Raw genomic sequence first — 25,473 nt, forward strand, 5'->3', positions numbered from 1 at the left:
GTTATTCTGTTGACAAAGCTGTCCTCCATAGGGTACTCTAGACCATGTTATTCTGTTGACAAAGCTGTCCTCCATAGGGTACTCTAGACCATGTTATTCTGTTGACAAAGCTGTCGTCCATAGGGTACTGTAGACCATGTTATTCTGTTGAAGAAGCTGTCCTCCATAGTGTACTGTAGACCATGTTATTATATTGAAGAAGCTGTCCTCCATAGGGTACTGTAAACCATGTTATTCTGTTGAAGAAGCTGTCCTCCATAGGGTACTGTAGACCATGTTATTCTGTTGAAGAAGCTGTCCTCCATAGGGTACTGTAGACCATGTTATTATATTGAAGAAGCTGTCCTCCATAGTGTACTGTAGACCATGCTATTATATTTGAGAAGCTGTCCTCCATAGGGTACTGTAGACCATGTTATTCTGTTGAAGAAGCTGTCCTCCATAGTGTACTGTAGACCATGTTATTCTGTTGAAGAAGCTGTCCTCCATAGGGTACTGTAAACCATGTTATTATGTTGAAGAAGCTGTCCTCCATAGGGTACTGTAGACCATGTTATTCTGTTGAAGAAGCTGTCCTCCATAGGGTACTGTAGACCATGTTATTATATTGAAGAAGCTGTCCTCCATAGTGTACTGTAGACCATGTTATTATATTGAAGAAGCTGTCCTCCATAGGGTACTGTAGACCATGTTATTCTGTTGAAGAAGCTGTCCTCCATAGTGTACTGTAGACCATGTTATTATATTGAAGAAGCTGTCCTCCATAGGGTACTGTAAACCATGTTATTCTGTTGAAGAAGCTGTCCTCCATAGGGTACTCTAGACCATGTCATTCTGTTGAAAAGCTGTCCTCCATAGGGTACTGTAGACCATGTTATTCTGTTGAAGAAGCTGTCCTCCATAGGGTACTGTAGACCATGCTATTCTGTTGAAGAAGCTGTCCTCCATAGGGTACTGTAGACCATGTTATTATATTGAAGAAGCTGTCCTCCATAGTGTACTGTAGACCATGCTATTATATTTGAGAAGCTGTCCTCATAGGGTACTGTAAACCATGTTATTCTGTTGAAGAATCTGTCCTCCATAGGGTACTGTAGATCATGTTATTATGTTGAAGAAGCTGTCCTCCATAGGGTACTGTAGACCATGTTATTCTGTTGACAAAGCTGTCCTCCATAGGGTACTCTAGACCATGTTATTCTGTTGACAAAGCTGTCCTCCATAGGGTACTGTAGACCATGGTATTCTGTTGAAGAAGCTGTCCTCCATAGTGTACTGTAGACCATGTTATTATATTGAAGAAGCTGTCCTCATAGGGTACTGTAAACCATGTTATTATATTGAAGAAGCTGCCCTCCATAGTGTACTGTAGACCATGCTATTATATTTGAGAAGCTGTCCTCCATAGTGTACTGTAGACCATGTTATTATATTGAAGAAGCTGTCCTCATAGGGTACTGTAAACCATGTTATTCTGTTGAAGAAGCTGTCCTCCATAGGGTACTGTAGACCATGCTATTCTGTTGAAGAAGCTGGCCTCCATAGGGTACTGTAGACCATGTTATTATATTGAAGAAGCTGTCCTCCATAGTGTACTGTAGACCATGCTATTATATTGAAGAAGCTGTCCTCCATAGGGTACTGTCGACCGTGTTATTCTGTTAAAGAAGCTGTCCTCCATAGTGTACTGTAGACCATGTTATTATATTGAAGAAGCTGTCCTCCATAGGGTACTGTTGACCATGTTATTCTGTTGACAAAGCTGTCCTCCATAGGGTACTCTAGACCATGTCATTCTGTTGACAAAGCTGTCCTCCATAGGGTACTGTAGACCATGTTATTCTGTTGACAAAGCTGTCCTCCATAGGGTACTGTAGACCATGGTATTCTGTTGAAGAAGCTGTCCTCCATAGGGTACTGTAGACCATGTTATTATATTGAAGAAGCTGTCCTCCATAGTGTACTGTAGACCATGCTATTATATTTGAGAAGCTGTCCTCCATAGTGTACTGTAGACCATGTTATTATATTGAAGAAGCTGTCCTCCATAGGGTACTGTAAACCATGTTATTCTGTTGAAGAAGCTGTCCTCCATAGTGTACTGTAGACCATGTTATTATATTGAAGAAGCTGTCCTCCATAGGGTACTGTACCATGTTATTCTGTTGAAAAGCTGTCCTCCATAGTTATTAGACCATGTTATTATATTGAAGAAGCTGTCCTCCATAGGGTACTGTAGACCATGTATTCTGTTGAAGAAGCTGTCCTCCATAGTGTACTGTAGACCATGTTATTCTGTTGAAGAAGCTGTCCTCCATAGTGTATTGTAAACCATGCTTTTCTGTTGAAGAAGCTGTCCTCCATAGTGTACTGTAGACCATGCTATTCTGTTGAAGAAGCTGTCCTCCATAGGGTACTGTAGACCATGTTATTATATTGAAGAAGCTGTCCTCGTAGGGTACTGTAAACCATGTTATTCTGTTGAAGAAGCTGTCCTCCATAGGGTACTGTAGATCATGTTATTATGTTGAAGAAGCTGTCCTCCATAGGGTACTGTAGACCATGTTATTATATTGAAGAAGCTGTCCTCCATAGGGTACTGTAGAACATGTTATTCTGTTGACAAAGCTGTCCTCCATAGGGTACTGTAGACCATGTTATTCTGTTGAAGAAGCTGTCCTCCATAGTGTACTGTAGACCATGTTATTATATTGAAGAAGCTGTCCTCCATAGTGTACTGTAGACCATGTTATTATGTTGAAGAAGCTGTCCTCCATAGGGTACTGTAGACCATGTTATTCTGTTGAAGAAGCTGTCCTCCATAGGGTACTGTAGACCATGTTATTATATTGAAGAAGCTGTCCTCCATAGTGTACTGTAGACCATGTATTATATTGAAGAAGCTGTCCTCCATAGGGTACTGTAAACCATGTTATTCTGTTGAAGAAGCTGTCCTCCATAGGGTACTGTAGACCATGTTATTCTGTTGAAGAAGCTGTCCTCCATAGTGTACTGTAGACCATGTTATTATATTGAAGAAGCTGTCCTCCATAGGGTACTGTAGACCATGTTATTCTGTTGAAGAAGCTGTCCTCCATAGTGTACTGTAGACCATGTTATTATATTGAAGAAGCTGTCCTCCATAGGGTACTGTTGACCATGTTATTCTGTTGACAAAGCTGTCCTCCATAGTGTACTGTAGACCATGTTATTATATTGAAGAAGCTGTCCTCCATAGGGTACTGTAGACCATGTTATTCTGTTGACAAAGCTGTCCTCCATAAGGTACTCTAGACCATGTCATTCTGTTGACAAAGCTGTCCTCCATAGGGTACTGTAGACCATGGTATTCTGTTGAAGAAGCTGTCCTCCATAGGGTACTGTAGACCATGCTATTCTGTTGAAGAAGCTGTCCTCCATAGGGTACTGTAGACCATGCTATTATATTTGAGAAGCTGTCCTCATAGGGTACTGTAAACCATGTTATTCTGTTGAAGAAGCTGTCCTCCATAGGGTACTGTAGACCATGTTATTCTGTTGAAGAAGCTGTCCTCCATAGTGTATTGTAGACCATTTTATTATATTGAAGAAGCTGTCCTCGTAGGGTACTGTAAACCATGTTATTCTGTTGAAGAAGCTGTCCTCCATAGGGTACTGTAGATCATGTTATTATGTTGAAGAAGCTGTCCTCCATAGGGTACTGTAGACCATGTTATTCTGTTGACAAAGCTGTCCTCCATAGGGTACTGTAGACCATTTTATTATATTGAAGAAGCTGTCCTCCATAGGGTACTGTCGACCGTGTTATTCTGTTAAAGAAGCTGTCCTCCATAGTGTACTGTAGACCATGTTATTATATTGAAGAAGCTGTCCTCCATAGGGTACAGGAGACCATGTTATTCTGTTGAAGAAGCTGTCCTCCATAGTGTACTGAAGACCATGCTATTCTGTTGAAGCTGTCCACCATAGGGTACTGTAGACCATGTTATTCTGTTGAAGAAGCTGTCCTCCATAGTGTACTGAAGACCATGCTATTCTGTTGAAGAAGCTGTCCACCATAGGGTACTGTAGACCATGTTATTCTGTTGAAGAAGCTGTCCTCCAGAGTGTACTGTAGACCATGCTATTCTGTTGAAGAAGCTGTCCTCCATTGGGTACTGTAGACCATGTTATTATATTGAAGAAGCTGTCCTCCATAGTGTACTGTAGACCATGCTATTATATTTGAGAAGCTGTCCTCCATAGGGTACTGTAGACCATGTTATTCTGTTGAAGAAGCTGTCCTCCATAGTGTACTGTAGACCATGTTATTATATTGAAGAAGCTGTCCTCCATAGTGTACTGAAGACCATGCTATTCTGTTGAAGCTGTCCTCCAGAGTGTACTGTAGACCATGCTTTTCTGTTGAAGAAGCTGTCCTCCATAGGGTACTGTAGACCATGTTATTATATTTGAGAAGCTGTCCTCGTAGGGTACTGTAAACCATGTTATTCTGTTGAAGAAGCTGTCCTCCATAGGGTACTGTAGACCATGTTATTATATTGAAGAAGCTGTCCTCCATAGGGTACTCTAGACCATGTTATTCTGTTGACAAAACTGTCCTCCATAGGGTACTGTAGACCATGGTATTCTGTTGAAGAAGCTGTCCTCCATAGTGTACTGTAGACCATGTTATTATATTGAAGAAGCTGTCCTCCATAGTGTACTGTAGACCATGTTATTATATTGAAGAAGCTGTCCTACATAGTGTACTGTAGACCATGTTATTATATTGAAGAAGATGTCCTCCATAGTGTACTGTAGACCATGTTATTATATTTGAGAAGCTGTCCTCGTAGGGTACTGTAAACCATGTTATTCTGTTGACATAGCTGTCCTCCATAGGGTACTCTAGACCATGTTATTCTGTTGACAAAGCTGTCCTCCATAGGGTACTGTATACCATGGTATTCTGTTGAAGAAGCTGTCCTCCATAGTGTATTGTAAACCATGCTTTTCTGTTGAAGAAGCTGTCCTCCATAGTGTACTGTAGACCATGTTATTATATTTGAGAAGCTGTCCTCGTAGGGTACTGTAAACCATGTTATTCTGTTGACAAAGCTGTCCTCCATAGGGTACTCTAGACCATGTTATTCTGTTGACAAAGCTGTCCTCCATAGGGTACTGTAGACCATGGTATTCTGTTGAAGAAGCTGTCCTCCATAGTGTATTGTAAACCATGTTATTCTGTTGAAGAAGCTGTCCTCCATAGGGTACTGTAGACCATGTTATTATATTGAAGAAGCTGTCCTCCATAGGGTACTGTAGACCATGTTATTCTGTTGACAAAGCTGTCCTCCATAGGGTACTGTAGACCATGTTATTATATTGAAGAAGCTGTCCTCCATAGTGTACTGTAGACCATGTTATTATATTTGAGAAGCTGTCCTCATAGGGTACTGTAAACCTTGTTATTCTGTTGAAGAAGCTGTCCTCCATAGTGTACTGTAGACCATGCTATTCTGTTGAAGAAGCTGTCCTCCATAGGGTACTGTAGACCATGTTATTATATTGAAGAAGCTGTCCTCCATAGTGTACTGTAGACCATGTTATTATATTGAAGAAGCTGTCCTCATAGGGTACTGTAAACCTTGTTATTCTGTTGACAAAGCTGTCCTCCATAGTGTACTCTAGACCATGTTATTCTGTTGACAAAGCTGTCGTCCATAGGGTACTGTAGACCATGGTATTCTGTTGAAGAAGCTGTCCTCCATAGTGTACTGTAGACCATGTTATTATATTGAAGAAGCTGTCCTCATAGGGTACTGTAAACCATGTTATTCTGTTGAAGAAGCTGTCCTCCATAGGGTACTGTAGACCATGCTATTCTGTTGAAGAAGCTGGCCTCCATAGGGTACTGTAGACCATGTTATTATATTGAAGAAGCTGTCCTCCATAGTGTACTGTAGACCATGCTATTATATTTGAGAAGCTGTCCTCATAGGGTACTGTAGACCATGTTATTCTGTTGAAGAAGCTGTCCTCCATAGGGTACTGTAGACCATGTTATTCTCTTGAAGAAGCTGTCCTCCATAGTGTACTGTAGGCCATGTTATTATATTGAAGAAGCTGTCCTCCATAGGGTACTGTCGACCGTGTTATTCTGTTAAAGAAGCTGTCCTCCATAGTGTACTGTAGACCATGTTATTATATTGAAGAAGCTGTCCTCCATAGGGTACTGTTGACCATGTTATTCTGTTGACAAAGCTGTCCTCCATAGTGTACTTTAGACCATGTTATTATATTGAAGAAGCTGTCCTCCATAGGGTACTGTAGACCATGTTATTCTGTTGACAAAGCTGTCCTCCATAGGGTACTCTAGACCATGTCATTCTGTTGACAAAGCTGTCCTCCATAGGGTACTGTAGACCATGGTATTCTGTTGAAGAAGCTGTCCTCCATAGGGTACTGTAGACCATGCTATTCTGTTGAAGAAGCTGTCCTCCATAGGGTACTGTAGACCATGTTATTATATTGAAGAAGCTGTCCTCCATAGTGTACTGTAGACCATTTTATTATATTGAAGACGCTGTCCTCATAGGGTACTGTAAACCATGTTATTCTGTTGAAGAAGCTGTCCTCCATAGGGTACTGTAGATCATGTTATTATGTTGAAGAAGCTGTCCTCCATAGGGTACTGTAGACCATGTTATTCTATTGACAAAGCTGTCCTCCATAGGGTACTCTAGACCATGTTATTCTGTTGACAAAGCTGTCCTCCATAGGGTACTGTAGACCATGGTATTCTGTTGAAGAAGCTGTCCTCCATAGTGTACTGTAGACCATGTTATTATATTGAAGACGCTGTCCTCATAGGGTAGTGTAAACCATGTTATTCTGTTGAAGAAGCTGTCCTCCATCGGGTACTGTAGACCATGCTATTCTGTTGAAGAAGCTGTCCTCCATAGTGTACTGTAGACCATGTTATTATATTGAAGAAGCTGTCCTCCATAGGGTACTGTAGACCATGTTATTCTATTGCAGAAGCTGTCCTCCATAGGGTACTGTAGACCATGCTATTCTGTTGAAGAAGCTGTCCTCCATAGTGTACTGTAGACCATCGTATTCTGTTGAAGAAGCTGTCCTCCATAGTGTACTGTAGACAATGTTATTGTATTGAAGAAGCTGTCCTCCATAGTGTACTGTAGACCATGTTATTCTATTGAAGAAGCTGTCCTCCATAGGGTACTGTAGACCATGTTATTCTATTGAAGATTCTGTCCTCCATATGGTACTGTAGACCATGTACAAAATCTGTCGTTCTGCCCCTGAACAGGCAGTTAACCCACTGTTGCTAGGCCGTCATTGAAAATAATAATTTGTTCTTAACTGACTTGCCTAGTAAAATAAAGGTAAAAAAATATATATATATAAATTGAAGAATCTGTCCTCCATAGTGTACTGTAGACCATGTTATTCTGTTGAAGAAGCTGTCCTCCATAGGGTACTGTAGACCATGTTATTCTATTGAAGAAGCTGTCCACCATAGTGTACTGTCGACCATGTTATTCTGTTGAAGAAGCTGTCCTCCATAGTGTACTGTCGACTAAGTTATTCTGTTGAAGAAGCTGTCCTCCATCTGGGCAGACAGATTCTGTTGTGCCCTTTCTTTTATGTTTATGGCGACGACGGAGCTTTAGATTTAAGTTCTTATCAACTGAGCCTAAATTGATCACCTCGCTACATTGTCTGCTTTATTACCAGACAGTAAATCGAGCACTCCTGAACCTGATGATCCTGTGTGTGCGCGTATAAGTAGCGTCAAGATCTGTCCTTTTCTTCTACCAATTCAAAATAATGCGAATACGTCCATGATTAAGGCTATTGTCTCTGCCATCTCGCTAGCTACAAGTTACCCTGCCCAGCTACCCGCCACAACTTTTGTGCTGGAATAGAAATATCGCGACGAACATATCCTAAGGGGAAGAAGTTTTATTTTGTCAATAATATTGTAAAAGTAACTAGGTAACAGATTACATAAAAACTAACGCGTGAGGTTATTAGTTACCACAAAGTATTTAGTACTTTAAAGTCACCCCCACACTGGTCGTGTTTCTGTACTTGTTTTGTTGTGTGTCTGTCCTCGAGAGATTACAATATGTATGACAAGGTTAGCTAATATAGCCTCATTCTAACAGTGAAGTAAAAATCAATCACATTTATTTTTAAAATCCTTTTCTATGTGTCTTCCAGATATTTGCCTGAAAGTGGTGTCATCCATAGCAGACAGCCTGTACAACATCCAGCTCTTGAGGGAGTTTTGTAATGAGTACCTGAACCGAAGCTTCCACCTGCGTCCAGAAGATGTGCTGTATGCTCCCCCAGTGCTGAAGGTGAGCCCCCATTCTACTACTTTACCTCAGTGAAGAAACAGAGGCTATCATTATTTCTTGATTAGCCTCACTCATTGCTTCTCATAACGCATTGTTGGAGGTCAGACCTCTTCCATTGTGTTTCAGGAGGAATTGAGGAAATACAAAGAGACCCTATTTGAATACTTTTAATGTATATCTCTGCTCCCTCCCTTCTGTGATTCAAACTAAGGGGTTCCATTACATGGCTTTAACCTATCCAATCCTATCAGAACATTGGCCAGTTCTATAAAGAGGGAAGTAGGATGCATCTTGGAAGCATTTAAACAGGACCTCAATGCACTCACTACTAGCAGACATACAGGGAAATGCCAGAATAAAGGAAACACCAACATAAAGGGTCTTAATAGGGATTTGGGCCACAACAAGCCAGAACAGCTTAAATGCACATTGACATAGATTCTATAATTGTTTGGTGTCACATCCCTCCAATAGAGTTCCGTTCTTCCACAAGAAATTCCATAATCTTGTGTTTTTGGTCGTGGAAAATGCTATCTCTACACTATGTATCCCTCATTTGCTTAAGTGTTTCCATTATTTTGGCAGTTACCAGTTATTTAAACACTCTCCAATGTTGTGGTGTTGACTCAGTTGTTTCTGACATCTTTCCAAAGCACAATGTCATGGTGTTCATCGCAGAGCTATTCTGGTGGTTTGAGATCCTCAAGCCCGACTTTGTCCAGCCCCGGGACTTGCAAGAAGTCAAAGACGGTACAGACGTTGTATTCTTCTTCTTATAATATATTATTTTACACTGTTGTATAATATGTGCTACTGCCTTTCATTCATCCAGAGCCAATGTTTTAATCAGGTTTTTTGAATTTGTCTTTGATCTACTCATAAGAACACTAATCTATAAGGTTCCTCAATCAATCTCATAGTGAGGTCACTGCTGCAGCCCAAGGATTCCCGCCCCCATGTCTCCATCTCCAATGCTACCAAACGCAGCTTCCTGGCCACACCTGACTCTCCTGACATCGTAACAACGTCCCAAAGCCCAGATATCTGTAACAGGTACTACTTGAAACTCACTTTTCTGTCAGTCTGTTTCTGTCTGTGTGTTATCTTAGTTTTCTGCTAGGATTGGAATGAGCTTTTGCTCACGTGTGTGTGTACCTGTGCGTACCTGTGTGTGTGTGTGCGTACCTGTGTGTGTGTGTGTGTGTGTGTGTGTGTGCGTACCTGTGTGTGTCAGGGTTTCTGTTAGCCGGTAATTGCTGGCTTTTGGCCGATTTTAAAATAAATGAAAAGTTGATAAATAAAATTGTAACCAGCCAAATTGTCCAGAGCTGACATGCTAATGAGGAGAGAGAGGAAACAAGAGAGGAGCCTCGGCCTAGGCTGCTGTTGATGGCGAAGTTGGAGGCCTTTTTCATTGAAGTAAAATATAGTGAAACGCCTAAAAGGCAGTGCTTTAGACTGCGACCCTTTGACTTGGCTGTGCGAGTTCAAACATTTATTGGTTGCATCGGTGCAGGCTGCAGATTCAGATTCATTCACCTCACTAAAAACTTCCTATTTTTTAGGAGGCCAAAACCATGATTTGGTCAAACAGTAAAGTACTATATCCTCATGATTTCTGTAATGAAAGTGTCTACATGCCAAAGTACCTTTTTCGCGGGGGCATGCTGCTGCACTCTCTCCTTTTTGGGCTCCCGAGTAGCGCAGCATCTCAGTGCAAGAGGCTTCAATATGGTACCTGGTTCGAATCCAGGAAGTATCACATCCGGCTGTGATTGGGAGTCCCATAGGCCGGAGTAGGCCATCATTATAAATAACAATTTGTTCTTAACTGACTTGCCTAGTTAAATAAAGGTTACATAAAAAAAATATGTACACTAGTTTGGAATCACTTAGAAATGTCCTTTTTTGTCCATTTAAAATAATATCAAATTGATCAGAAATACAGTGTAGACCTTATTAATGTTGTAAATGACTATTGTAGCTGGTAACGGCAGATTTTTAATGGAATACAGTGGGGCAAAAAAGTATTTAGTCAGCCACCAATTGTGCAAGTTCTCCCACTTAAAAAGATGAGAGGCCTGTGATTTTCATCATATGTACACTTCAACTATGACAGACAAAATGAGAAAAAAAAATCCAGATCGAGGGAGATCTTGGTCTTGTATGTCTTCCATTTCCTAATAATTGCTCCCACAGTTGATTTCTTCAAACCAAGCTGCTTACCTATTGCAGATTCAGTCTTCCCAGCCTGGTGTCCTTTGACAGCTCTTTGGTCTTGGCCATAGTGGAGTTTGGAGTGTGACTGTTTGAGGTTGTGGACAGGTGTATTTTATACTGATAACAAGTTCAAACAGGTGCCATTAATACAGGTAATGAGTGGAGGACAGAGGAGCCTCTTAAATGTGCAGAAGTACTATCTCACAGCTCGATGAAACCTTCACTTTTGCGCATAGTTTATTTATTAAAACACTCACTCCCTGTGCTGGCTTCCGGACTCTCAGCGCACTCGTTACAGAATAACACCTCACCTAAGGGAAGCATCAGGAAGTGTTTTTTTTTTTTGTCAGTGTTAATGACGTTGGGTCCGGGAGCTGATACAGGCTCTCATGCCTCCGCCAGATTGCCAGGCTCCCCTGCCTCAGCCGGCTCGTCAGGCTTTCATGCCCCAGCCAGATTGCCAGGCTCCCCTGCCTCAGCCGGCTCTTCGGGCTTTCATGCCTCCGCAAGATCGCCAGGCTCCCCTGCCTCAGCCAGCTCCCCTGCCTCGCCGGATTGCCACGTTCCCCTGCCTCAACCAGCTCCCCTGCCTCACCCGGCTCGTCGGGCTTTCATGCCTCCGCAAGATCGCCAGGCTCCCCTGCCCCAGCCAGCTCGTCGGGCTCCCCTGCCTCAGCCGGATTGCCACGCTACCCTGCCTCACCCGGCTCGTCGGGCTTTCATGCCTCCGCCAGATCGCCAGGCGCCCCTGCCTCAGCCGGTCTGTCATGTTCCCGCGCCCCAGCCAGCTCGACAGGTACCCGCACCTCAGCTGGCGTGACATGTCCCCGCGCTTCAGCAGGGGTGACCGGTCCGCATGTGATCCCCGGGTTCATCCCCTTTGTCGGCGTCCTGCGGCTGGAGCTGCGTGTCGGGGAGGGGGTGCTGTCACGTACAGTGCCTTGCGAAAGTATTCGCCCCCCTTGAACTTTGCGACCTTTTGCCACATTTCAGGCTTCAAACATAAAGATATAAAACTGTATTTTTTTGTGAAGAATCAACAACAAGTGGGACACAATCATGAAGTGGAATGACATTTATTGGATATTTCAAACTTTTTTAACAAATCAAAAACTGAAAAATTGGGCGTGCAAAATTATTCAGCCCCCTTAAGTTAATACTTTGTAGCGCCACCTTTTGCTGCGATTACAGCTGTAAGTCGCTTGGGGTATGTCTCTATCAGTTTTGTACATCGAGAGACTGAAATGTTTTCACATTCCTCCTTGCAAAACAGCTCGAGCTCAGTGAGGTTGGATGGAGAGCATTTGTGAACAGCAGTTTTCAGTTCTTTCCACAGATTCTCGATTGGATTCAGGTCTGGACTTTGACTTGGCCATTCTAACACCTGGATATGTTTATTTTTGAACCATTCCAATGTAGATTTTGCTTTATGTTTTGGATCATTGTCTTGTTGGAAGACAAATCTCCGTCCCAGTCTCAGGTCTTTTGCAGACTCCATCAGGTTTTCTTCAAGAATGGTCCTGTATTTGGCTCCATCCATCTTCCCATCAATTTTAACCATCTTCCCTGTCCCTGCTGAAGTAAAGCAGGCCCAAACCATGATGCTGCCACCATGTTTGACAGTGGGGATGATGTGTTCAGGGTGATGTGCTGTGTTGCTTTTATGCCAAACATAACGTATTGCATTGTTGCCAAAAAGTTCAATTTTGGTTTCATCTGACCAGAGCACCTTCTTCCACATGTTTGGTGTGTCTCCCAGGTGGCTTGTGGCAAACTTTAAACGACACATTTTATGGATATCTTTAAGAAATGGCTTTCTTCTTGCCACTCTTCCATAAAGGCCAGATTTGTGCAATATACGACTGATTGTTGTCCTATGGACAGAGTCTCCTACCTCAGCTGTAGATCTCTGCAGTTTATCCAGAGTTATCATGGGCCTCTTGGCTGCATCTCTGATCAGTCTTCTCCTTGTATGAGCTGAAAGTTTAGAGGGACGGCCAGGTCTTGGTAGATTTGCAGTGGTCTGATACTCCTTCCATTTCAATATTATCGATTGCACAGTGCTCCTTGGGATGTTTAAAGCTTGGGAAATCTTTTTGTATCCAAATCCGGCTTTAAACTTCTTCACAACAGTATCTCGGACCTGCCTGGTGTGTTCCTTGTTCTTCATGATGCTCTCTGCGCTTTTAACGGACCTCTGAGACTATCACAGTGCAGGTGCATTTATACAGAGACTTGATTACACACAGGTGGATTGTATTTATCATCATTAGTCATTTAGGTCAACATTGGATCATTCAGAGATCCTCACTGAACTTCTGGAGAGAGTTTGCTGCACTGAAAGTAAAGGAGCTGAATAATTTTGCACGCCCAATTTTTCAGTTTTTGATTTGTTAAAAAAGTTTGAAATATCCAATAAATGTCGTTCCACTTCATGATTGTGTCCCACTTGTTGTTGATTCTTCACAAAAAAATACAGTTTTATATCTTTATGTTTGAAGTCTGAAATGTGGCAAAAGGTCGCAAAGTTCAAGGGGGCCGAATACTTTCGCAAGGCACTGTATACTCCCTCTCCAGCCTCTAGGTCATCAGGCTGCTGATTATCCCGCATACCTGTCACCATCATCAAGCGCAACAGCGCCTCATGACACTCACCTGGACGCCATCACCTCCTTGATTATCTTCCCTATATCTGTCACAACCCTTTGGTTTTTTTCCTCAGGTGTTATTGACTCTGTTTCATGTCGGTGCGCTGTTTGTGTTCATTGTTTTGTTTATTTATTAAAACACTCACTCCCTGTACTTGCTTCCGGACTCTCAGCGTACTCGTTATACAGGTACTTTCCCGAAACGGATGACACAAACAACTGGATTAGCTATTCCTTTCATGGCCTGCCTCCAGTTCACTTACCGATATCTGAACAAGAGAGCCTCATTGAAATTGGATTCTGTGAAAATTTAATTTTGAACCACTGGCAAATTTCTGGATAGGGCTGCGCTCAGAATATCCTGCCTTGGAAAATCGCAATGTTAAGACAATGATGCCCTTTGCAGCCACGTACCAATGTGAGAGTGGATTCTCGGCCCTCACTAGCATGAAAACTAAATTCAGGCACAGACTGTGTGTGGAAGATGATTTAAGACTCAGACTCTCCAACATTGCAGAGTTATGTGCATCCTTTCAAGCACACCCTTCTCATTAACCTGTGCTGAATTATTCATGTTTTTGATTAACAAATAAGGTTTAATATGTAAGATGGCTAAATAAAGAGCAAAATGGTTGATTATTATTATTTGTGCCCTGGTCCTGTAAAAGAGCTCTTTGTCACTTCCCACGAGACGGGTTGTGACAAAAACAAATTCTTATGTATAATAAATGTATAGTGTGTTTGCCTTTGCGGGCTTACAATGATGGCAAAAAACAACATTTGAGAATGCGCTGACCCTGGTGCTTGAGGGGGTACGCTGCTGGAAGTTGAATGTTTGAAGGGGTACGAGACTTTAAAAAGTTAGGAAACCACTGTTTTAGGCTTACCAGAGTTAATATAATGCTTATCTTTACAGAAAATATTCTAATCGTAAATGAATGAATTAGCCTCCTTCTGTACGCCTATATCTGTATAGCAGACGCAGTAGTTGACAAGTATAAAGAAATTCATGTTGGTGTCGTAGAATGCCACCGGCATATCTCGATCTCTCTCTCTTTCTCTCTGGGACTAGGCCTAAGCTTCTCGTGTGGCCTAATGGGTTACATACCCGATGCATATGGATGACCGGTACATTTCTCAAATGTCCGATAAATTCAAATCTTCACTGTCAATTGTCCAGCGCCAAAGTCTCTTGACGCAAACCCTGGTGTGTGCGTGTTTGGGAAACTAATGCCCGATTTCTTTCTTTTGCAGTACCAAAGTCAGTCTTGCGTCTAGCCCCTCACACTTATTACTCCCCCTGAGACAGAGGCAACAGAAGTCCATACAGGAGAATGACGCCTCAGGTAAGATTGACTTGAACTGTACTATGCTAAATTGGAGATTTTCTTTTCACATTGTCCTTTGTGTAATTAGGCCAGCCCAGCACGGCTTGGCTTGCTCCTATAGTGTGAATCGGGCATTTATTTGACCTTTTATTTAAGCAGGGAGCCACCATTAAGACTAGGGTCTCTTTCACAAGGGAGCCCTGCATGCACAAGACAAAATCTAAAAACAAGTCAAATACAGCACAACACAAATATTTAAGAAAAACAATGACATTCCTCAATAAGAAGGTCCGCAAGCACCAGAACATCCAATTGTAATTTATTTTGTATTTGGTTTCAGCAATGAGTTGCTTTTTAAAAATAAAAGCAGATTTACCTAGTTCGGTGGAGACCCGAGGATCCTTGAGTTAACCAACATGAGAAGCACAATATCAGACTTATAGTCGTACTGTAAATTAGTGATGTTAATTTTCACAAATGAGTAATGCTCATCACAATTTTTGATTTTTATCTCAATCCCATAATGTCACAAAGGCTGATGCATATATAAGGCTATTGTTTAATATATTGTGTCTGTGTTTAGGGCAGAGAAACAGGTCCAACTCTCTGTCACGTGTGGATAGTCAAGTTCAGGGGTCAAGCCTGGCCTGGCCAGAGAGAAGACAGAGGTGAGTGGTTCATTTAACATTTCAGTAATGTATGCTGAAACAAGATAAAAGAAAAGCGAGATTTCAAGTATGTGCAGCTAGGGAAGATGAACTACAACAGTGTCCTTTCATACTTCTCAGAACCCTTTCCACCTGCATGTTCAAGTTCACCTCTGGCTTCGTTAGATAGTGATGTTGAAAGATGTTGTTATGGCAGTATCATGGTCTTGCTTTGATCTTTCTCCTCTTTCCTCCCCTCTTTTCATTTCACCCCGTTCTACTCTCCCACTCGCTCCCCTCCCCACCCAGACCCCTTTCCCAGTTGGTGCCCTACACCCTCCACTTCCCCCTGGAGAGAGAGTGCGATGGCCTGAGCCTGGCCCACTCCATCAGCAAGGACAGCCTGGGATCCGACATCATCAGCATCACACCCAAACACATGCCTGGTGGGCCGGGGATGGGTGTACAACTGCCCCCCCACAGGCTCAATGGTCAGGACATGATGGGCCACATCCGCTTCAAGGACGAGGAGATGGAGGAGGAAGAGCTGATGGCCATCATCCACCCGGCGGCTCTGGCCAGGTGCTACGGCCCCCGTGCCTCCCCCGAGAGTGACGAAATGGAGCAGGATGACCTGGAGGTCCAGAGTGAGGTGACCTCCAGAGTGTCCAGTGCTCGGCACGCCTACTGCCTCGCTGCCCCTCACCCCGACCCCCAGGCTGAGAGTTTCTACCTGGAGCCCCTGATGCCAGCCGTTTTTAAGACCACCAAAGAGAAGAGCATCAGCCTGAACAAGGAAGAGGAAAGCGGGGAGAGTACAAGCAAAGCGATCCTTAAGAGAACCACTGAGGGTCTTAATTGCACGTTCACCCCCATCCCCAATGTGGAGGCCACCTCTGGTCCCTTCAGACCACCCACGAAGGTGGGTACGGGTTCTTCTCAGCTCCCTCTGATGGGGGCAGCAGAGCCCATCACCAAGGATCAGTCTTGTGGCTTCTTCCTCCACCTGTCACCGGAGCCCGGGGACCAGACGACGACCTTCTTGGGGCTGGCACCGAGCTACAGTCCCTTCCCCACCGCCATTACTACAGCTTGGGTGGGCCGGGACTCATACTCTGAGATTGCAAACCTGGAAGAGGAGGAGGAGGAGGAGGAGGAGGATCAGATGGAGCTGGCCAAGGAAGTGGTGAGGAGGGTCATGGGGAAGTGCCTGGGAGAGGGAGGGGAGAGCAAAGGGGAACCGGAGGGGGGCGAGGGCGAGTCGGCCAAGCTCCGGGAGGACATGAAGGTGTGCGAGCGCGAGGACAAGGAAGGCCTGGAAGCCTGGAGCGGACCGTCCAGCCCTTGCCTTAGCACGGCGTCCTGGGCCAGCAGTGTGTGCAACAGTGGCACCATGCGAATGACCAGCTTTGCAGAGCGCAAGCTCCACCGAAAGGTCAACAGCTTTCCTGACGACTGCTGCAATAACAGCAGCTCCCAAAAGACCACACCCGATGGCTCGGAGAGCGCCCCCTACACTCTAGGAGGCTTGTGGTGCCTGCAGGCTCCTAGCCCATGTCGGCTGGCTAAAGACGGCGCTTTGCGGGTCAGAAAGGAGGTTGGCACCACCAACGTCCTGGCCTCAGAGCTGGTGCAGCTCCACATGCAGCTGGAGGAGCAGCGGCGGTCCATAGAGCACCAAAAGAAGAAGATGGAGACCATATCGGCGTGCCAGCGACTCAAGCTGGGCAAGGCTGCCTTCCTCAACATTGTCAAGAAGGGGGGTGGCAAGAACAACACGCTGCCTCAGCCCCTCAAACACCTGGAGACCCAATATCAGACGGCCGGCAAGGACAAGGCTTGCAGGGACGACTCGTGTTTGGATGTCCTGAAGGGTCAGAGGAAGGAGGGACAGCAGCAGAGGGACAGGTACAACAGAACAAACAGTGGCGGTGCAGGGCCGCCGGACGAGGCGGGGGTCGAGCCAGACCTGAGGGAGTGTAGCCGCTCCATAGAGTTGCTGAATGAAGCCATCGGTGCCATTCAGCAACAGATGATGCAGCTGTCTCTACAGCAGGACCGTCTGATAAAGCAGAGCGTCCAGTCACCCCTAGGGGTCCCGCATGCCGCCTCCCTTCTATCCCTACCATCAGCCCCTACACCCACCCAAGACACCTCTTCAATTCCTTCCTCAGACTCCACCGTTACCCCCACCGCTTACTCAGACTCCACCGCTACCCCCACCGACTCCAAATTCCGCGCGGCCGTGCGTTTCATGGAGACCATCACCACCGCTCCACCTGCCCGCCGCCCTCCCAAACTGAGCTCCGGATGCAGCCCCAGGACCAAACCCGCAAAACTCAAACTGACCAAGGAGAATGGCAGGCCGGCTTCCAAGACCGGCACCCCTGCATCCAGCACAGACCCTAGGCGCTCCCCGGGGTGGCACACCACCTCCCGAGGGGAGCAGGATAGGGACCGGAGTCAGAACAGCAGCCCCACCTGCGTGATATTTACAGAGAGCCCAAGGGCCTTGGAGAGAGGCACGCTCCGTAGCACCACCTTCAAGATCAGAGATGAGGCCAACCAGCGCAGCAACAGAGACGGGCCCACCCTTAACCCTAAGCATACCCCCCCTAAGGAGTCTACCCCCTATGGCACCCCTCTCACACCCCACTGTGTGGACGTGGCTGAGGGGCAGGAGCGTAGCGGCTCAGGGAAGGAGATCGAGCCCGGCGAGGAGGGAGGTCGAGGGAAAGGCCAGCTGATCGAGGTAGACCTGTCTGACCTGAAGGAACCATCAGAGGGAAAAGACTCCGATATAGGGGACACCTCGGCAGACGGAGAACAGAAGTCAGGACTGGGTTTCTTCTTCAAGGTAGGAATTTTATTAAAAGTGGCAGCATCTCAATAGTCTCTCCTCGTCTGAAGTAATGAATTTCCCCTTGAGGGACAATACATTTGTATTAGGGCTGTCAAAGTTAACGTGTTAATGACAGTTAGCTTTTACAATTGTATTTTATTTATAGCCATTTTTATCTCTATCAAATACTTTCTGGATAACAATGAAGTACCTTAGTGTGATTGTTTACAATTAAAATGGTCCAAATGAAATAAAAATTCTCAGGCAAGAATTTAGCAAGGACTGTCTGGGAGTGGTCTAATTTACCACATGGTGATGTCACCATGGAAGGTCGCCAATAGGCAGATGCTAGCATAATTGATCCGATTCTCTGTAATAATGGTATGGGAATAATAATGAGTTGTATTTTGTAAAGTGGTTTCTTGCATCAAACAACAACATTTGGATAAGCAGGGTAATGTCAAGCTCTGCATGTTTTTTTTTCAAAAATCTCATGGAATGTTGGCTTACATTGAACACCACACAGGCTGACTGATAGGACAGCTATTTCCATGTTAAAATGTTATGGGTTGCATTTTCTCCTCAGTATTCACAGTAAACTCGTGCTGGAAGTTGCACAGAATTTTCGTAATGTTCAAGTTTGCTCTCAGCAGACCTGAAATTTGCTCAGTGCCGAAAAAACATTAGAGGGAACATTGGGTCCAACTCAATAAATTAGGAAGGTGTTCTTAATGTTTTGTACACTGTGTATATAAAACCAGGCTAATCATGTTCACTGCACTGGGCCTTTAACCCATATCAAAATTGAAATTAATCTAAATTAATTACTGAAAATCATGCAATTAACCCGACTAATTTGTGTTGAATTTGATTGATGAAAGCACCGGACAGGGGAACTGAAATTCCCAAAGAGGCATCATCCACCATATTGCTTTAACCGATTCAGAGTTTTCAGATCAGTGCAGATTTTGTCATGTGCCTTAGCAATGAAATGGATGTTGTTCTAGTAGTAAATCAATTTGCCCCCCCCCCCCCCTCCCAAAGGACGATGAGAAGATGGCAGAGGATGAGAGGGCAAAGCGTCGCGCTCACTTTCTCCTCAAACAGCAGCGGAAGATGGAGGAGGCACGGCTCCGCAAACTGCAGACAGAGGCTGAGAGCGAACAGAAACGAGACGATGCCAGGTACAAACCATAGAGATGTACTAGTGAGCTGTTCCCAATGGCCACCTCTTTGAGAGCATGGGGAGAGCAATTAGTCAATTTCTGAAATATTTAGTAAAAAAATTGAAAAAGTGTGTAGTACCACCTACTGTAATGGAGTATGTATGGTCTGAACAGGTATAAAGCCAAGGTTGGTGAATTACTGCCACCTACAATTAAGGAATGTTTGCTTAGAAATATAATTATTGGCTGCCCCCTACTGCTGACCTGAATGGAATTACGTGATCCTTCCTAAACCCATAGCAAGTCATACCCACTTGACTACTACAAAATGGTGAACGCCCTCCATGGCGCTTCCCATGCTGTCACAGAAGCAGCCATTGAGAAGAACACTCTAGTATCTCTATTATACAAACACATCAGTAGGCCAAAGATGGTTTCAGGCCCTGATACAGAACATATTCCATCATGGCGTGTGTGTATGTTGTGTCAGTGTGCAGGGATAAAGCATGTGTGTGTGTGTGTGTGTGTGTGTGTGTGTGTTGTTTGTGAAGGCAAACATAAAAGGTGTGTGTGTCTCTTTCCCCCAGGCGTAAGGCAGAAGAGGACCGTGTGAGGAAGGAGGAGGAGAAGGTGCGGAGGGAGCTGATCAAGCAGGACTACCTGAGGAGGAAGCAGCAGGAGCTGATAGAGGAGCAGGGTTTGGTTAAGCCCAGGTGTAAAGCCAGGAAGACCCGGCCTAAGTCCCTGCATCGTGGAGAGTCCTGCTCCGACACCGGCTTCTCCAAGGGATCCTCCACACGTAGGCCTACACTAAAACACTATAACCCAAACCAACCCTATCTCCCCTTCACAGTTTTGAACCTCCTCCCAACTAATCTCATCCTCCCTCTAGTCTCTAACTAACCCTGTCTCACCCTTTTCTTGGGTTGCACGTAGTGTCACCCCATTGTTATTGACGTTCTCTTGAGGACTGTTACCTGACTGAACGTTCTACTCAATGCATTTTCAATTGGCGCTGATGAAGATTACACATTATAGTGGCTTGGAAACACAATGCCATTACAAAAGCTGACAAATAATTAGTAGGGCGATGTCACGCCAAGACAGCTCGAAAATATTAGGAGCATCTCAACACGTCTTCCCCCTCAGGAGAGCATCTCAACACGTCTTCCCCCTCAGGAGGCTGGAAATATTTGTCATGGGCCCTCGGATCCTCAGAAAGTTGTACAGCTGCACCACCGAGAGAATCTTGACTGGCTGCATTACTGCTTGGTATGGACCGCCCTTGACCGCAAAGCGCGATAGAGGGTTGTGCAGACAGCTGTACCACACCAAAATGTGGAAAAAGTAAAGGGGTGCGAACACTTTCTGAAGGCACTGTACGTGCCTTCTGTCCCTATGAGCCATGAAACAAACATGATACAGACATCTGGAAGCATGTACAGTGATTTCAGAAAGTATTCATACCCCTTGACTTATTCCACATTTTGTTGTTACAGCCTGGATTCAAAATAGATTAAATATACTTTTTTCTACATACAATACCCCATAATGACAAAGTGAAAATATGTTTTTTAGATTTTTTGGGGGGTACATTTATTGAAAATGAAATACAGAAATATGTAATTTACATAAGTATTCACACCACTGAGACAATACTTTGTAGAAGCACCTTTGGCAGCGATTACAGCTGTGAGTCTTTCTGGGTAAGTCTCTAAGAGCTTTCCACACCTGGATTGTGAAACATTATCCTATTATTATTATCTGTCGAATTGATCATTTTTGGACGACCATTTGCAGGTGTTAACATAGATTTTCAAGTAGATTTAAGTCAAAACTGTTCCTCGGCCACAAAGGAACATTCAGTGTCTTCTTGGTAAGCAAGCCCAGTCTAGATTTGTTCTTGTGTTTTTAGGTTATTGTCCTGCTGAAAGGTGAATTCATCTCTGTGTCTGGTGGAAAGCAGACCGAACCAGGATTTCCTCTTGGAAATTTTGCCTGTGCTTAGCTCCATTCCGTTTCTTTTTCAGTCCACTTTATCCTGAAAAACTCCCCAGTCCTTAACGATTACAAGCACACTCATAACATGATGCAGCAACCCCTATGCTTGAAAATATGGAGAGTGGTACTCAAACAGGATACATGTTTTGAAATATTTTGTATTCTGTACAGGCTTCCTTTTTTTCACTCTGTCAATTAGGTTAATATTGTGGAGTAACCACAATGTTGTTGATCCATCCTCAGTTTTCTCCTATCATAGCCAATAAACTCTGTAAATGTTTTAAAGTCACCATTGGCCTCATGGTGAAATCCCTGAGCAGTATCCTTCCTTTCTGGCAACGGAGTTAGGAAGGACACCTGTATTTTTGTTGTGACTAGGTGTATTGATACACCATCCAAAGTGTAATTAGTAACGTCACCATACTCAAAGCGATTTTCAATGTCTGCTTTTTGTTTTACCCATCGACCAATAGACTGAGGGAACTTACAAATAATTGTATGTGTGTGGTACAGAGATGCAAATATTATACTTCTGAACTTATTTAGGCTTGCCATAACAAAGGGGTTGAATACTTATTGACTCAAAACATTTCTTCACTTTGTCTGTTGATACCACTGACGTGTGAGTAACAAGAGGTAGGGAAAATGGAGAACTGTTTGCCAAATATATTTTCCAAAATTGTATGTGTTAGTCATGCACATCACCAATTTTATTTCGTAGTTAGCTCCTTAGCTAAAGCGCCATTATGACTAAGGTAGTTAGTACAGCGTTTAGTCAACTAAGCGAGAACACTTTCTTGTCCACACATGCTTTGATCTCCGCAACGGAAGTAGTAGGCGCGAGTACCCTGATGACTCACACTAAATTATTCCGCAGCTCTGTCATTCACTTCAAGGAACTAACATCCGTGGGCGTGGCGTAGCGTTTGGCCTGATCAAGGAGTCTTGGTAGCCAGGTAAAGGCGAGAGAGCACTGACGGGCAAAAGGAAACGTGTTGCGGTAGTTCAGTGCGCTTCGCTGCGTGCATGGAAATGGACATGGCAGAGACATCTGTTGTGCTAATACCTTCCTTCACATAAAGTTGTTAGACTGTTAAAGATTAGCAGGCCTATGTTGATTAATCAGTTATTGATCTGTCCTCTTGACATACAGTGCCTTCAGAAGTATTTACACACATTGACTTTTTCCAAATTTTATTTTACAGCCGAATTTAAAATGGATTAAATTGAGATTTTGTCACTGATCTACACACAATACCCCATAATGTCAAAGTGGAATTATGTTTTTAGAAATGTTTCCAAATTAAGTAAAAATTTAAAGCTAAAATGTCTTCAGTCAATAAGTTCAACCCTGTTGTTGTTATGGCAAGCCTAAATACAATGCATTTGGAAAGTATTCAGACCCCTTCAGTTTTTCCACATTTTGTTACCTTATTCTAAAAAATACTAATCGACCTACACACAACACCCCATAATGACAAAGCGAAAACAGGTTTTTAGAAATGTTTGCAAAAACAAATTTACATAAGTATTCAGACCCTTTGCTATGAGACTCGAAATTGAGCTCAGGTGCATCCTGTTTCCATTTATCATCCTTGAGACGTTTCTACAACTTGATTGGAGTCCACCTGTGGTAAATTCTATTGATTGGACATCATTTGGAAAAGCACACACCTGACTATATAAAGTCCCACAGTTGACAATGCATGTCACAGTAAAATCCAAGCCATGAGGTCGAAGGAATTGTCCATAGAGCGCCGAGACAGGATTGTGTCGAGGCACAGATCTGGGGAAGGGTACCAAAAAATGTCTGCAGCATTGAAGATCCCTAAGAACACAATGGCCTCAATCATTCTTAAATGGAAGAAGTTTAGAACCATCAAGACTCTTCCTAGAGCTGGCCGCCTGGCCAAACCGAGCAATCAGGGGAGAAGTGCCTTAGTCAGGGAGGTGACCAAGAACCCGATGGTCACTCTGACAGAGCTCCAGAGTTATTCTGTGGAGATGGGAGAACCTTCCAGAAGGACAACCATCTCTGCAGCACTCCACCATTCAGGCCTTTATGGTTGAGTAGCCAGACGGAAGCCACTCCTCAGTCACAGGCACATGACAGCCCGCTTGAAGTTTGCCAAAAGGCACCTAAAGTACAGAGAGATCCTTGATGAAAACCTCAGACCGGGGCGAAGGTTCACCTTCCAACAGGACAGCGACCCTAAGCACACACCCAAGACAACGTAAGAGTGGCTTCGGGACAAGTCTTTGAATGTCCTTGAGTTGCCCAGACTTGAACCCGATCGAACATCTCAAATCAAATTTTATTTGTCACGTACACATTTTTTGCTAATGTTATTGCGGGTGAAGCGAAATGGAGAGACCTGAAAATAGCTGTGCAGCGACACTCCCCATCCAACCTGACAGAGCTTGAGAGGATCTGCAGAGAAGAACGGGAGAATCTCCCCGAATACAGGTGTGCCAAGCTTGTAGCGTCATATCTAAGAATCAAGGCTTTAATTGCTGCCAAAGGTGCTTCAACAAAGTACTGAGTAAAGGGTCTGTATACTTATGTATATGTGATATTTCCGTTTTTTATTTTTAAGAAATGTGAAGAAAAAAAAACCTTTGTCATTATGGGGTATTGTGTGTAGATAAGGGGGGGAAACAATTTAATCAATTTTAGAATAAGGCTGTAACGTAACAAAATGTGGACAAAGTCAAGGGGTCTGAATACTTTCTGTATGCACTGTACTTTCAGGAGTAAAGATGTGCTTACCCATTCACATAATAATTCAGTAATAGTGTTTAACATGATTTTTAGAAGATTACCACATCTCTGTACCCCATACAATACATACAATTATCTGTAAGTTCCCTCAATCGAGCAGTGAATTTCAAACACAGATTCAAGCACAAAAACCAGGGAGGTTTTCCAATGGTTTGCAAAGAAGACCAACTATTGGTAGATATAACTATTGGGATATTCAATGTCTGATAGGTTAAAAGAAAACAATCAGCATGGTGCAGTTACTAATTACTCTACAAAGATACAGGCGCCCTTCCTAACGGGATTTCACCAGAGTTTAATGGCTGTGATGGGAGATAATTGAGGATGGATCATTGTAGTTACTCCACAATACGAACATAAATTACAGAATGAAAACAAGTAAGCCTGTACAGAAAAAAATATTCCAAAACATGCACAAAATAAAAATATTCCAAAACATGTACCTGGCACTTGAAGTAATACTGCAAGAAATACTGCAAAAAAATGTGGCGAAGACATTCACTTTTTGTCCTGATTACAAAGTGTTATGTTTGGGGCAAATCTAATACAACACATTACTGAATACCACTCTATATATTGTCAGCATGTTGGTGGCTGCATCATGTTATGGGTATGCTTGTCATCGGCAAGGACTCGTTTTTTAGGATAAAAATAAGCAAAATAGAGCTAAGCACAGGCAAAATCCTAGAGGAAAACTAGGTTCAGTCTGCTTCCATCAGACACTGGGGAGACAAATTCACTTTTCAGCATGACAATTACCTAAAACACAAGGCCAAATATACACTGCAGTTGCTTACCAAGACAACATTGAATGTTCCGGAGTGACCTAATTACAGTTTTGACTTAAATCAGTTTGAAAATGTAGGGCAAGACTTGAAAATGCTTGTCAACAACCAACTTGACAGAGCTTGAATAATATGTTAAAGAATAATGAGAAATATTTTACAATCTAGGTGTGAAAGCTCTTAGAGACATACATAGAAAAGACTCACAGCTGCGAAAAGTGATTCGAACATGCATTGTTTCAGGGGGTTGAATAATTATCTAATCAAGATGTTATTTTCCATTAATAAAAAATAAAAATCTTTCACCTTGACAGAGTATTTTGTGTAGATTGTTGACAACAAAAAAATGACAAATCCATTTTAATTCCATTTTGTAACTTTCTGAATGCACTGTAGCTGTATGATTCTAACAGTAGTCTGCTATTGGTGTGGTCATGTCAAAAGTCCTTCCTCCCAATTAAGTTTCTAAGTGAAAATATGGCCTGTTGTGGAATCGCCCAGTAGGAAATGCCTTTGTCATTGGGATGTCGGCAGATTGAATTTAGATGCTACCTAAGATTGCGGGGAAAGCACCAGATTTTGGCTAGTTAACTGCTAGGTATTTTTTACAAACTTTTGGCAACATTGCCTCGGTCTAAAGTAAATTTGACTACATCATAATGATGACAGTTGTTTCGTACTA

The 25,473-nt window shown here is 43.5% G+C and overlaps 1 protein-coding gene across 2 annotated transcripts in view; it reads left to right on the plus strand.

Moving 5' to 3' along the window:
* Positions 1–25,473, plus strand: part of LOC135517565 (calmodulin-regulated spectrin-associated protein 1-B-like) — a 117,702-nt gene that overhangs the window by 72,320 nt on the left and 19,909 nt on the right. For both annotated transcript variants that reach the window (XM_064941978.1, XM_064941979.1), the window contains exons 7-14: positions 8,233–8,372; positions 9,026–9,122; positions 9,293–9,425; positions 14,495–14,586; positions 15,152–15,236; positions 15,525–18,072; positions 19,102–19,241; positions 19,811–20,022. In XM_064941978.1, coding sequence (XP_064798050.1) covers positions 8,233–8,372; positions 9,026–9,122; positions 9,293–9,425; positions 14,495–14,586; positions 15,152–15,236; positions 15,525–18,072; positions 19,102–19,241; positions 19,811–20,022 — 3,447 coding nt within the window. The remainder of the gene's footprint in view (positions 1–8,232; positions 8,373–9,025; positions 9,123–9,292; positions 9,426–14,494; positions 14,587–15,151; positions 15,237–15,524; positions 18,073–19,101; positions 19,242–19,810; positions 20,023–25,473) is intronic.

The sequence above is a fragment of the Oncorhynchus masou genome, chromosome 28, assembly GCF_036934945.1.
Source record: "Oncorhynchus masou masou isolate Uvic2021 chromosome 28, UVic_Omas_1.1, whole genome shotgun sequence".
Taxonomy (NCBI): Eukaryota; Metazoa; Chordata; class Actinopteri; order Salmoniformes; family Salmonidae; genus Oncorhynchus; species Oncorhynchus masou.